At 46.0% G+C, this 13,245-nt stretch overlaps 1 protein-coding gene across 1 annotated transcript in view; it reads right to left on the reverse strand.

Moving 5' to 3' along the window:
• Positions 1-10,131: 10,131 nt before the first annotated feature.
• The window catches only part of NUP160 (nucleoporin 160), a 65,416-nt gene continuing 62,302 nt past the window's right edge, over positions 10,132-13,245 (reverse strand). The window contains exons 35-36 of the mRNA XM_003278987.4: positions 12,674-12,778; positions 10,132-11,215 (exon numbers count right to left, since the gene is read on the reverse strand). Of these exons, the coding sequence (XP_003279035.2) occupies positions 11,126-11,215; positions 12,674-12,778 (195 nt within the window). The 3' untranslated portion in view covers positions 10,132-11,125. The remainder of the gene's footprint in view (positions 11,216-12,673; positions 12,779-13,245) is intronic.

A 13,245-nucleotide genomic window follows, 5' to 3' on the forward strand; every position in this document is an offset into this window, starting at 1 on the left:
GACCTCTCCTGCCCAGCCTCTCCCTGGCACTTGACATCCTGTTGACATCTGTCTCCCTTCTAAACTAAGGAATGCGAGTGGTATTTATTGTTATGTACGCAGCAGCTCAGTTCCCACTAAAAATATGTAATACTTACTGAGCTCTATGTGTCAGTCACCAAGCACTTTACGCGTAGAATTGCATTTGATTCTCTTTTAAAATGATTATTTCTAATTTTATTTTTAAAAGTGTCTTGCTCCGTCATCCAGGTTGGAGTAACGTGGCATGATTATAGCCCACTGCAGCCTCAAACTCCTGGTCTAAAGCCATTTTTTTTTTTTTTTTTTTTTTTGAGACGGTGTCTCGCTCTGTTGCCCAGGCTGGAGTGCAATGGCGCAATCTCGACTCACTGCGGCCTCCGCCCTCCGGGTCCAAGCGACTCTCCTGCCTCAGCCTCCCCAGCAGTTGAGATAACAGGTGCCCACCACCACGCCTGGTAATTTTTGTATTTTTAGTTTGAGACAGGGTTTTGCCATGTTGGTCAGGCTAGTCTTGAACTCCTGACCTCAGGTGATCCACCCGCCTCGGCCTCCCAAAGTGCTGGGATTACAGGCGTGAGCCACCGTGCCCAGCCTAATTTTTTAATTTTAATTTTAATTTATTTATTTTTGAGAGAGTTTTGCTCTGTCGCCAGGCTGGAGTGCGGTGGCACGATCTTGGCTCACTGCAATCTCTGCCTCCCAGGTTCAAGTGATTCCCCTGCCTCAGCCTCCTGAGTAGCTGGGACTACAGGCACGCACCACCTTGCCTGGCTAATTTTTTGTATCTTAGTAGAGATGAGGTTTCACCATATTGGCCAGGCTGGTCTAGATCTCCTGACCTCATGATCTGTCTGCCTCGGCCTCCCAAAGTGCTGAGATTACAGATTTTTATTTTGTATACAGTCGCCCAGGTTGGAGGGCAGTGGCACGATCTTGGCTTAAGGGAGGAGACCACCCCTCAGATTGTCTTATGCCCAATTTCTGCCTCCAAAGAAAGAAAAAGTAAAAACTAAAAGGCAGAAATGAAATCCACAGGCAGACAGCCTGGCGCCACACCCTGGGCCTAGTAGTTAAAGATTGACCCCTGACCTAATCGGTTATATTATCTATAGATTACAGACATCGTATAGAAAAGCACTGCGAAAATCCCTATCCTGTTTTGTTCCGATCTAATTACCAGTGCATGCAGCCCCCAGTCACGTAACTCCTGCTTGCTCAGTCGATCATGAACCCTGTCATGCGCACCACCTTAGAGTTGTCAGCCCTTAAAAGGGACAGGAATTGCTCACTCGGGGAGCTGGGCTCTTGAGACAGGAGTCTTGCTGATGCCCCCGGCTGAACCCCTTCCTTTTTTAACTTGGTGTCTGAGGAGTTTTGTCTGCGGCTCGTCCTGCTACAGGCTCACTGCAACCTCCACCTCCTGGGTTCAAGCGATTCTTCCACCTCAGCCTCCCGAGTAGCTGGGACTATACAGGTGCATGCTATCACCCCCACTAATTTTTGTATTTTTAGTAGAGACGAGGTTTCACCATGTTGGCCAGGCTGGTCTTGAACTCCTGACCTCAAGTGATCTGCCTGCCTCAGCCTCCCAAAGTGCTGGGATTACAGGTGTGAGCCACAGTGCCTGGCCTAATTTTTTTTTTAGTGGGAGTTTTGTTCTTGTCACCCAGGCTGGAGTGCAATGGCACGATCTCAGCTCACTTAACGCCTCCCAGGTTCAAGCGATTCTCCTCCCTCAGCCTCCCCAGTAGCTGGAATTACAGGCACCCGCCACCACCCCCTACTAATTTTTTGCATTTTTAGTAGACGGGGTTTCACCATGTTGGCCAGGATGGTCTCAAACTCCTGACCTCAGGTGATCCACCTGCCTCGGCTTCCAAGAGTGCTAGGATTACAGGCGTGAGCCACTGTGCCTGGCCCGAAGAATTTGCTGGGTTTTTTTTTTGTTTTTTGTTTTTTTTGTTTTGAGACAGAGTCTCGCTCTGTCACCCAGGCTAGAGTGCAGTGGCGCAATCTCGGCTCACTGCAAGCTCTGCCTCCCGGGTTCACGCCATTCTCCTGCCTCAGCCTCCCGAGTAGCTGGGACTACAGGTGCCCACCACCACACCCCGCTAATTTTTTTGTATTTTTAGTAGAGACGGGGTTTCACTGTGTTAGCCAGGATGGTCTCGATCTCCTGATCTTGTGATCCACCTGCCTTGGCCTCCCAAAGTGCTGCGATTACAGGCCTGAGCCACTGCGCTTGGCCAAGAATTTGCTGTTTTAAAGCTGTTAGCAGGCCTGGCGCGGTGGCTCACGCCTGTAATGCCAGTACTTTGGGAGGCCAAGGTGGGCGGATCACAAGGTCAGGAGATGGAGATCATCCTGGCTAACACAGTGAAACCCCGTCTCTACTAAAAAAAAATACCAAAAATTAACCGGGTGCGGTGGCGGGCGCCTGTAGTCCCAGCTACTGGGGAGGCTGAGGCAGGAGAATGGCGTGAACCTGGGAGGCAGAGTTTGCAATGAACCGAGATCACGCCACTGCACTCCAGCCTGGGCAATAGAGTGAGACTCTGTCTCAAAAAAAAAAAAAAAAAAAAGCTTTTAGCAATTTTCTAATTTATTTAACGAGTAAAGACACAGTAAAATAAGGAGTTTTTTATAGGAACTTTGAGCCAACATCTGGATTGAAAACTTTTCTTCAGTACCTTCCAGATATGAAGGCTTAGACAAGTTTCTTAACATCGCTAAACTTGTTTCTGCAACCACAAAATACATTAGTACCAGTATCCATAGATCCATAGGGTTGTTGTGAAATTTAAATTGTATCATAGTTTTTTTTGTTTTTTGAGACAGAGTCTTGCTCTGTTGCCAGGCTGGAGTGCAGTGGTGTGATCTCAGCTCACTGCAACCTCAGCCTCCCAGGTTCAAGTGATTCTCCTGCCTTAGCCTCCTGAGTAGCTGGGACTGCAGGTGCGCGCCACCACGTCCGGCTAATTTTTGTATGTTTAGTAGAGATGGGGTTTCACCATGTTGGCCAGGTTGGTCTGAAACTCCTGACCTCAGGTGATCCACCCGCCTTGGCCTCCCAAAGTGCTGGGATTACAGGCGTGAGCCACCACGCCCAGCCTGTATCATAGTTTTAAGACCTTTGCATTGCACCTGGAAAAAAATAAACACTAGTACCTGTGGAGTTCCTAATAAGGGAAAAGGAGTCAGGCTGGCAGGAGTAGGGGAGAACAAAAAGAAAAAGTAGATAAGCTCTAAGTCTGCCTTTCTTCATGATCCAGGATATACAGTCCTCCTGTGCAAGTAACTCACAGTCTTCCTATGCCCAATTTATCACCAGAACCTTGGCTGATAGAACAATGCAAGTTAGCTCACTGCATCCTTGGCATTATCAATACTGCGTGTAGCCCTCTCCAGCATGAGCACCATTCTGTAAAATCCCCATTGCAGTCAGCTCCTCTCTTAGTGCCTACCTGTTGCATCCTTGCGATGTATGTTTATACTATCTGCCCTTGTTTACCTGTGACTGTCTTGGTAAGTTCCTTTACCGCCTGCAACACTGGCCCCAATTAGTTGTACCCGAGAGCAGCTATTACTATGAATGATCCTTTTTTCTATACAAAAGTGCAGGTAATATTATACAACTGGCTGGAACTAAGTTGAGATTATGAGCCAAACCTAAATGTATAGAAATGTGAAAGGCTGTTTTCCTTGGGGGAAGCATACATTTCTGGAGGTGATGGTTGTTTATGCTTATACCAAGGGTTCTCAACCATCTGGAGGGCATTAAAGCGATATAAAAATCGGAATCAGTTGGAGTGGGGTGGGAGTGCACGACCTATTTCAATGTGCTTTATTTTAATGTAATTATTTATTTTTGAAACAGGGTCTTGCTCTGTTGCCCAGGCTGGAGTACAATGGCGTGATCATGGCTCACTGCAGCCTTTTCCTCTTGAGGCTCAAGGGACCATCCCACCTCAGCCTCCCAAGTAGCTGAGACTACAGGTGCGTGCCACCAATCCCAGCTAATTTCTAAATTTTTGGTAGAGATAGGGTTTTGCCATGTTGTCTGTGCTAGTCTGGAACTTCTGGGTTCAAGCCGTCTGCCCATCTCAGTCTCCCAAAGCATTGGGATCACAAGCATGAGCCATTGCACTTTGCCAGTTTATGTATTTATTTATTTTGAGATGGGGTTTCGTTCTTGTCACCCAGGCTGGAGTGCAATGGTGCGATCTCAGCTCACTGCAACCTCTGCCTCCTGGGTTCAAGCGATTCTCCTGCCTCAGCCTCCCAAGTAGCTGGGATTACAGGTGTGTGCCATCACGCCTGGCTAATTTTTGTATTTTTAGTAGAGATGGGGTTTCACCATGTTGGCCATGGCTGGTCTCAAACTCCTGAACCTCAGGTGATCCACCTGCCTAGGCCTCCCCAAAGTGCTGCGATTACAGCCACGAGCTACCGTGCCCGGCTGCCAGTTTATTTTTAAGTAAAGATAGGGTCTTGTCTTGTTTCCCAGGATAGACTCAAACTCTTGGCCTCAAGCCATCCACCTTAGCCTCTCAAAGTGCTGGGATTATAGTTGTGATGAACTGCAATCAGCTTGCCTTTTTAAAAAGCTCCTTAGATTATTCTAATGCTTAGCCAGAGTTGATAACCATTGGCTTTTTTCCCTAGCTTTATTGAGGCATAATTGATAAAAATTGTATATATTTAAGGTATATAATGTGATGATTTGATGTACATATACATAGTGAAATGATTATCACAATCAGTCGTTAAATAAAATTTATAGGAGGTTGGACGGGCACGGTGGCTCACGCCTGTAATCCCAGCACTTTGGGACGCCGAGGTGGGCAGATCACAAGGTCAAGAGATCGAGACCACCCTGGCCAACATGGTGAAGCCCCGTCTCTACTAAAAATACAAAAATTAGTTGGGCGTGGTGGCATGTGCCTGTAGTCCCAGCTACTCTCCGGAGGCTGATGCAGGAGAATCACTTGAACCCAGGAGGCGGAGGTTGCAGTGAGCCGAGATGGCGCCATTGCACTCCAGCCTGGTAACAGAGCAAGACTCCATCTTAAAAACAAAAAAAAAGAAAGAAATTTATAGGAGGCAAGGCTGGGCGTGGTGGCTCATGCCTGTAATCCCAGCACTTTGGGAAGCTGAGGCAGGTGGATCACCTGAGGTCCAGAGTTCAAGACCAGCGTGACCAACATGGTGAAACCCCATCTCTACTAAAAATACAAAAAGTAGCCGGGCGTGTTGGCATGTGGCTGTAATCTCAGGTACTCAGGAAGCTGAGGCAGGAGACTCGCTTGAACCTGGGGGGTGGAGATTGCAGTGAACTGAGATCGCGCCATTGCACTCCAGCCTGGGTGACGAGCAAAACTCTGTCTCAAAAAAAAAAAAAAAAAATAGTATCGGAGGCCATTATTTTGGACTGAGCTCCTGTACTAGGCCCCAACAGGCCATACCCAAATGGAGTTACTCAGGCTAGAGTTCCATATCATTAAATTAAAGAAGTTGTTTGGCTGGACGTGATGGCTCATGCCTGTAATCCCAGCACGTTGGGAGGCTGAGGTGGGAGGATCACTTGAGTCCAGGATTTCAAGACCAGCCTGGGCAACATAGCAAGACCCCATCTCTATTAAAAAAAAGAAATGAAGTTGTTTATGTCACCATCTGGGAAATCAGGAGACAGAGATAATAGCCAAGTCCTCAAACAGGCCTGATAAGGAAATCCCCTCTGTTTTAACCTTTACAAGGAAAGTAACTTTGAAACCATCTCCAGCCTGGGTAACATGGCAAAACTCCATCTCTACAAAAAATAATAAAAATTTTTCTTTTTTTTTTTGAGACAGAGTCTTGCTTTGTCTCCCAGACTGGAGTGCAGTGGCGAGATCTCGGCTCACTGCAAGCTCTGCCTCCCGGGTTCACGCCATTCTCCTGCCTCAGCCTCCCGAGTAGGTGGGACTACGGGCGCCCGTCACCACACCCGGCTAATTTTTGTATTTTTAGTAGAGACAGGGTTTCACCATGTTAGCCAGGAAGGTCTCCATCTCCTGACCTCGTGATCCACCCGCCTTGTCCTCCCAAAGTGCTGGGATTACAGGCGTGAGCCACCGCGCCCGGCCAAAATATAAAAATTTCCTGTAGTCCCAGCTACTCTGAAGGCTGAGGCAGGAGAATCAACTGAGCCCTGGAGGTCCAGGCTGTAGTGAGCCGTGATTGTGCCACTGCAGTCCATCTGGGGTGTGAGAACAAGACCCTGTCTAAATTAAAAAAGGAAGCCACCAAGCTGTGTTTTGTTGTTTCCTGCTTTCCTTAGCCTGTTTCTGTCCTCTGTTTAGCTTGTTGGAACACTCATTCTATTTTATGGAAGGAAGTGTTGCCCAATTCACACAAGTGATAAATAAAAGCTAATTAAGATCTTTAGGCTGGGCACAGTGGCTCATGCCTGTAGTCCCAGCACTTTGGGAGGCTGAGGTGGGCGGATCATGAGGTCAAGAGTTCGAGACCAGCTTGGTCAACATGGCGAAACCCCATCTCTACTAAGAATACAAAAATTGGCTGGGTGCAGTGGCTCATGCTTGTAATCCCAGCACTTTGGGAGGCCGAGGCGGGCGGATCACGAGGTCAGGAGATCGAGACCACGGTGAAACCCCGTCTCTACTAAAAATACCAAAAAAAAATTAGCCGGGCGTGGTGGCGGGCGCCTGTAGTCCCAGCTACTCGGAGAGGCTGAGGCAGGAGAATGGCGTGAACCCGGGAGGTGGAGCTTGCAGTGAGCCGAGATTGCGCCACTGCACTCCAGCCTGGGCGAGAGAGCGAGACTCCGTCTCAAAAAAAAAAAAAAAAAAAAAAAAAAAAGAATACAAAAATTAGCCGAGCATGGTGGTGTGCACCTGTAGTCCCAGCTACCTGGGAGGCTGAGGCAGGAGAATTGCTTAAACCCGGGAGGCGGAGGTTGCAGTGAGCCGAGATTGTGCCACTCCCATCCAGCCTGGGTGACAGAGCGAGACTCCATCTAGAAAAAAAAATCTTTAAACTAAATCTGTTGCAATTTGTCTTTTGACAAAGTCAATTAACATATCCAGCACCTCATATAGTTACCTTTTTGTTTGTGTATGGTGAGAAGCCTTAAAATATTATCTTAGCAAATTTCAAGTGTACAATACAGTATGATTAACTGTAGTAGCCATACTTTTTTGAGTGAGTGCAGGTCTGGTGGCTCGCCACTCGGAAAGCCCCGAAGCAAGAGCAAGGTATGGTAGAAATTTACCAAAACTAGCAATAGGGAAGTGGCTAGATTCACATCCAAAGCAACCACTTCAAATTTCTGGGGAGAACGCAAGGGTTTAAAAAGGGAAACGATATTGGTGGCATGCAGGAGCTGTGCTGAGTACAAGGTCCATGTGTCTTGTTGTGGTGGCTATTTTGGGTCTGTCACCTGGAGTGCGGGCATTGGTGTCATCTCAACAATGGCCGGGTGGTATTGTAGACTAACTACCTCGAGGTAATCTCTGGATTTTTGCGGCTGGGTCTCCATGCTTGGTCTGTCTCGAGATTAGCCCCTGGGTAAGCACATAATTAGATACAAGCATGCAGTTAGATAAATGTGCATGGTATAATGGAGTGTATGGTGAGAAAGGGAGGAATATGATATTTCAAAGAAAGTACATGTCAAAGCTAGTATTTTAAAACTAAGGAGAAGAAAAAAGATTTCTGCAGTAAGCTTCAAGGTTACATATTGAAACTAGGGAAATAAGAGAAAAAATGGTATAAAATGCATTTTCAGGCTAGACTGGTCATGAAACTGTCTTTGCAAAAATCATAACTCAGAAAATTATGACAGTGAAAGGTGTCAGACCTAACTGACCCTATCGTGCTTCTAACCTCTAAACTGTCCTTGTTCATTCATTCCTAGGCATAGGCCAAACTACCTTTGAGAAGGAATTTAGTGTATAGTTTTTTTTTTTTTTTTTTTTTTTTGAGACGGAGTCTCGCTCTGTCGCCAGGCGGGTGCGTGGCGCATTCGCTCACTGCACTCCGCCTCCCGTTCATGCATTCTCCTCTCAGTCTCCATAGCTGACTACAGGCGCCCCACCCGCTTTTTTTTTTTTTTTAGTAGACGGGTTTCACCTTGGTCTCGATCTCCTGACCTCGTACCCCCCTCGCTCCAAAGGCTGGATACACGTGAGCCACCGCGCCCAGCCTAGTGTATAGTTTATGTAACGGTCCTTCCCAAAAAGCTAAACTGTTAAAACAAATGAAAGGCCACCAGCCACGAAGTCAAGATGAGAGGGGCTGGATTTCTAAATATTACCAGCCATTATTCTGGAGGTCATAAGATTTGCAACTTTCCTAATTATTCTTGAAGGTAACATCACTATTGTGAACCTAAGATGGGCCTTTTGAGATGTCTTTTCAGGTTTTTTATTTCTCACAACCAGATGGCCCCACCTGGACCTGCCAACCAGTTCTGTGCCCCCACCCAGGAACTGACTCAGGAGAAGAGAACAGCTTCGACTCCCTATGAGTTCATCCCCAAACCAACCAATCAGCACTCCTGATTTACTGGCCCCCTACCCACCAAATTATCCTTAAAAACTCTGATCCCTGAGTTTTAGGGGAAACTGATTTGAGTAATAATAAAACTCGTCTCCCGCACAGCTGACTCTGCATAAATTACTCTTTTTTTTTTTTTTTGAGACAGAATTTCACTCTTGTTGCCCATGCTGGAGTGCAACGGCGTGATCTTGGCTCACTGCAACCTCTGCCTCCCAGGTTCAAGCGATTCTTCTGCCTCAGCCTCCTAAGTAGCTGGGATTACAGGTACACGCCACCACACCTGGCTAATTTTTGCATTTTTTTTTTTTTAGTAAAGATGGGATTTCACCATGTTGGTCAAGCTAGTCTCAAACTCCTGACCTCGTGATCTGCCCGCCTTGGCCTCCCAAAATGCTGGGACTACAGGTGTGAGTCACTGCGCCCAGCCATGAATTACTTTCTCTGTTGCAATTCCCCTATAATCCCAGCACTTTGGGAGACTGAGGTGGGCAGTTCAAGACCAGCCTGCCCAACATGGAAAAACCTGGTCTCTACTAAACATACAAAATTAGCTGGGCGTGGTGGCCCATGCCTGTAATCCCAGCTCCTCGGGAGGCTGAGGCAGAGAATCACTTGAACCCGGGAGGCGGAAGGTGTGGTGAGTGGAGATCACGCCACTGCACTCCAGCATGGGTAACAAGAGTGAAACTCCGTCTGAAAAAAAAAAAAAGCAGACTCAAAGCTGTGAGAAAAGTGAAGTGGAAGGATGGGGGCATGCTCTGTTCTGGTTGGGACTCAAAATGCGGAGGGTAGAAGACAATGACAGAAGAGTTGGGCTGGGTTGAGCATGGGTTCTAGGCCTTGAACCTAAACAACAAGCACAGGAAAAGCTGGTCAGCATCTGGGAACTGCCACCATGGAAACCACTGCATTGATAGCAACACAAATGGGGGGAGTGGGGGTTTCTGGAATAGGGCTAGTGTCTCACTACTTCTTGCCCTCCAGAGATGGCTACAATAGGGTTTGGTCTCATTGTCGCCCAGGCTGGAGTGCAGTGGCATGCTCAAGGCTCACTGCAACCTCTACCTCCCAGACTCAAGCCATCTTTCCACCTCAGCCCCTCTAGTAGCTGGGACTACAGGTATGCACCACTGCGACCAGCTAATCTTTTTTTTTTTGAAAGATGTGGTTTTGCCATGTTGGTCTTGAACTCCTGATCTCAAGTGATCCGCCTGCCTCAGCTTCCCAAAGTGCTGAGATTATAGGAGTTAGCCACCACGCCTGGCCCTTGATGTTTTCATACTATGGGTTATGATCCATTAGTCACTCATGAAAACATCAGAGTACACAGTAGGTGAGGATACAAATTTTGTGAAACTTTTCTTTTGGTTATATATGTGTATGTAGGTCAAAATGTCTTTCTTACTGTCATTGAAAGCCACAGGTTTAGAGAGCTGGGAGGACAGGGGCTCTCCCAGTCCCTAATTGCACCAAATGCCTCATATTAATCATAGTAGAGCTAAAATGAAAAAAAGAAACACACACCTCAGTATCTACCAACAACAGTACCACAGAGAAACTCACATTGTTAATTAAAGTATATAATGTAAATATGGTATTGAAAGTATAAAAGTTAAAGGCTTATGAAAAACTCAAGAAGGGTCAAAAGGCTATACAAGCAAGTAGTATACAAATTGTTTCCTTAAAAGATAAATTTTAATATACAGAATAAAATCCAAGATGATTTTATTATTTTTCACTTTCCCAAAACTTGTGAGCATGAATGCTTCTGAATCTGACCAATGAAGTTTACATTTTGGTCCAATACATTATGAGACTAACTTGTATGATCAAGTCCAGCTTGATTATCGTAAATCATAGAAGTTAACAATTTACTCTGAGAATCTGTTGCTAATATAGATGATGAATTTCCAATTTTTTCTTAGCTAAGAATTTACTCAACTTTAGCTCAGAACCAGATTCAAAATATCTTCTTTAATTAGCTGGTCATCATTTTAGGCTTAATCTAGGCAAATTATTTAATACTTGATTGAAGATCGTACAAAACCTCCAAAATCAATAAAAGAGTATGCACAATTATTAGCTTTTGTGTACAATACAGAAAATACCTGTCAGTTCTGGACCAAAGCAATTGTATTAAAATACAAAAGGTGATAGGGAAGAATTAAAAGATTTGCAGTGACTGCTTTTGGTGGTCAGCTACAACAAGCCAACAACCCTCAGCTATTTTGGAAAGTGAAGGTGGGTCTTAATTTGCAGATAATGAATATCTTCGGTAGTTTAAAAAAATATAAACTCTAAAAAAGCTTGTGAATCATATACAAAAGCAGCTATTTGAGACCGAGGTTGAACACCAGAAATTGTGTTAGCACCACCAGCAAGCACAGGGTCCTCTGACTCTTCCGCCCTCCTATCTTGTGCAGAATGCAGACTTGAATGCTGTACACATCATTTACAGTTACAAAAATCGGCCTTGAGTACAGGGTTCCTGTAGGGTAGTCTTAAGCCCTAAGAGGCACCAAGCGGTAGGTGACAATCTGGATCACAAGGTCCGACGATATAATAAATCCCGTGTTGCCTTATCAACTTTTTGCTGGTAGTCCTCCAATTTGTCAAGTATTTTCTGAGACAGCTGTAAGAGAAAAGAAGGAAAACATTACATAACAGCTCAACAATGGAAAAATATTGAAGTTATTAATAACTTTGACTTCACCAAGTAGATTCCACCTTATAAAGATGTTAGCCACTCTGCTTCATAAAATCACCATTTGTTATAGGAGTCTCCTCTGTGACTCTACTGGTAAAACTAGGCCTCTCTGTTACATACAACATTTCAGTCTCATTTTCTGAATGAATTTTCTAAGTATGGAAATCATACCAGTATTTCTTTTTTCTTTTTTTTTTTTTTGAGACGGAGTCTCGCTCTGTCGCCCAGGCTGGAGTGCAGTGGCGCAATCTCGGCTCACTGCAAACTCTGCCTCCCGGGTTCCGCCATTCTCCTGCCTCAGCCTCCCGAGTAGCTGGGACTACAGGTGCCCGCCACCACGCCCGGCTAATTTTTTTGTATTTTTAGTAGATACAGGGTTTCACCGTGTTATCCAGGATGGTCTCGATCTCCTGACCTCGTGATCCACCCGCCTTGGCCTCCCAAAGTGCTGGGATTACAGGCGTGAGCCACCGCACCCGGCCCATACCAGTATTTCTAATAAAAGGATCACTAACTCTTTTCTCAGAACCAGAGATGCTGCATCTGATATAACTAGTTATTAGCTGCCAGGTGAAATACAGAAATAATATTTTAGATAGGCTCAGGAGGCACTCTATCTCACTGGTAAAATAAGCCATCACTATAATGACTCAAGGAAACACTGTTGTTTTTTATGTTAAGGCAAGCAGAGCGAATGTATGACTCCTGAGAAATGTTGTTGTATATGCCAACTTCCCTCAGGATAGTGATAACTTATTACACTGTATTTCTTTCTTTTTCAGGGTGGGGGAATGGAGTCTCACTCTGCCGTCCAGGCTGGAGTACAGTGGCGCGATCTCAGCTCACTGCAACCTCCACCTCCCAGGTTCAAGCGATTCTCCTGCCTCAGCCTCCCAAGTAGCTGGGATTACAGGTGCCCACCACCATGCCTGGCTAGTTTTTGTATATTTAGTAGAGATGGGGTTTCACCATGTTGGCAAAGCTGGTCTCGAACTCCTGACCTCTCAGGTGATCTGCCCGTCTAAGCCTTCCAAAGTGCTGGGATTACAGGCATGAGCCACTGTGCCCGGCCTATCATGCTGTATTTCAAGTACCTGTTTACCCTGTAGGGTCTGCCCTACCAAACTAAAAGCTTTGAAGGATGGACCGACTGCTTGCATTTGTCTCTGTATAATTAACACGCACACGGTTCCTCATTATGTTTCCTTGACCCTGTTGCTTAGATCCTCTGCCTTATCTATAAAGGGACTGGGCAGTTTGTTAAGGGCCAAAAACAGGCTTTCGTCCTCCCTTTCTAATCCCGGAGAACTGAAGATCAAGCTGTAAGGTGTAACTGCTAGTGCAGGGGCTTACAGAAGATGTCTCAGGAAAGGGCTGACTTACTGCGATGTTGTGGCTGTTGGCACTGTTCTCTCCCAGAGCTTGGAGAAGCTGATCAATAGAGGAGTATGGAAGCCACACCATTGGGGCTGTTGCGGACAGTGGAAACTAAAAGGAAAATGTTTATTTGAAAACAGTCTGCAAAGTGTACCATTTCTTCTGGGTAGTTGCTTTCATAGGACTCTGTAGAATAAAATACCCCTTTTTTTTTTTGAGACGGTCTTGCTCTGTCGCCCAGGCTGAGTGCAGTGGCACAATCTCAGCTCACTGCAACCTCCGCCTCCTGGGCTCAAGCGATTCTTGTGCCTCAGCCTCCTGAGTAGCTGGACTACAGATGTGCACCACCATGCCTAGCTTATTTTTTTATGTTTATTTTTAGTAGATATGGGGTTTCGCCATGTTGGCCAGGCTGGTCTCGAACTCCTGGCCTCAAGTGACCCACCCACCTTGGCCTCCCAAAGTGAGCCACTGCGCCCGGCCAAATAAAATGCTCCCCCGCCCCCCCACGAGAAACTGTGTGTATACATGTGCATGCACACAATGGGAACCCTCTTTTCTCCACTTGGGAAAATTGT

This window comes from Nomascus leucogenys, chromosome 15 (genome assembly GCF_006542625.1).
Source record: "Nomascus leucogenys isolate Asia chromosome 15, Asia_NLE_v1, whole genome shotgun sequence".
NCBI lineage: Eukaryota > Metazoa > Chordata > Mammalia > Primates > Hylobatidae > Nomascus > Nomascus leucogenys.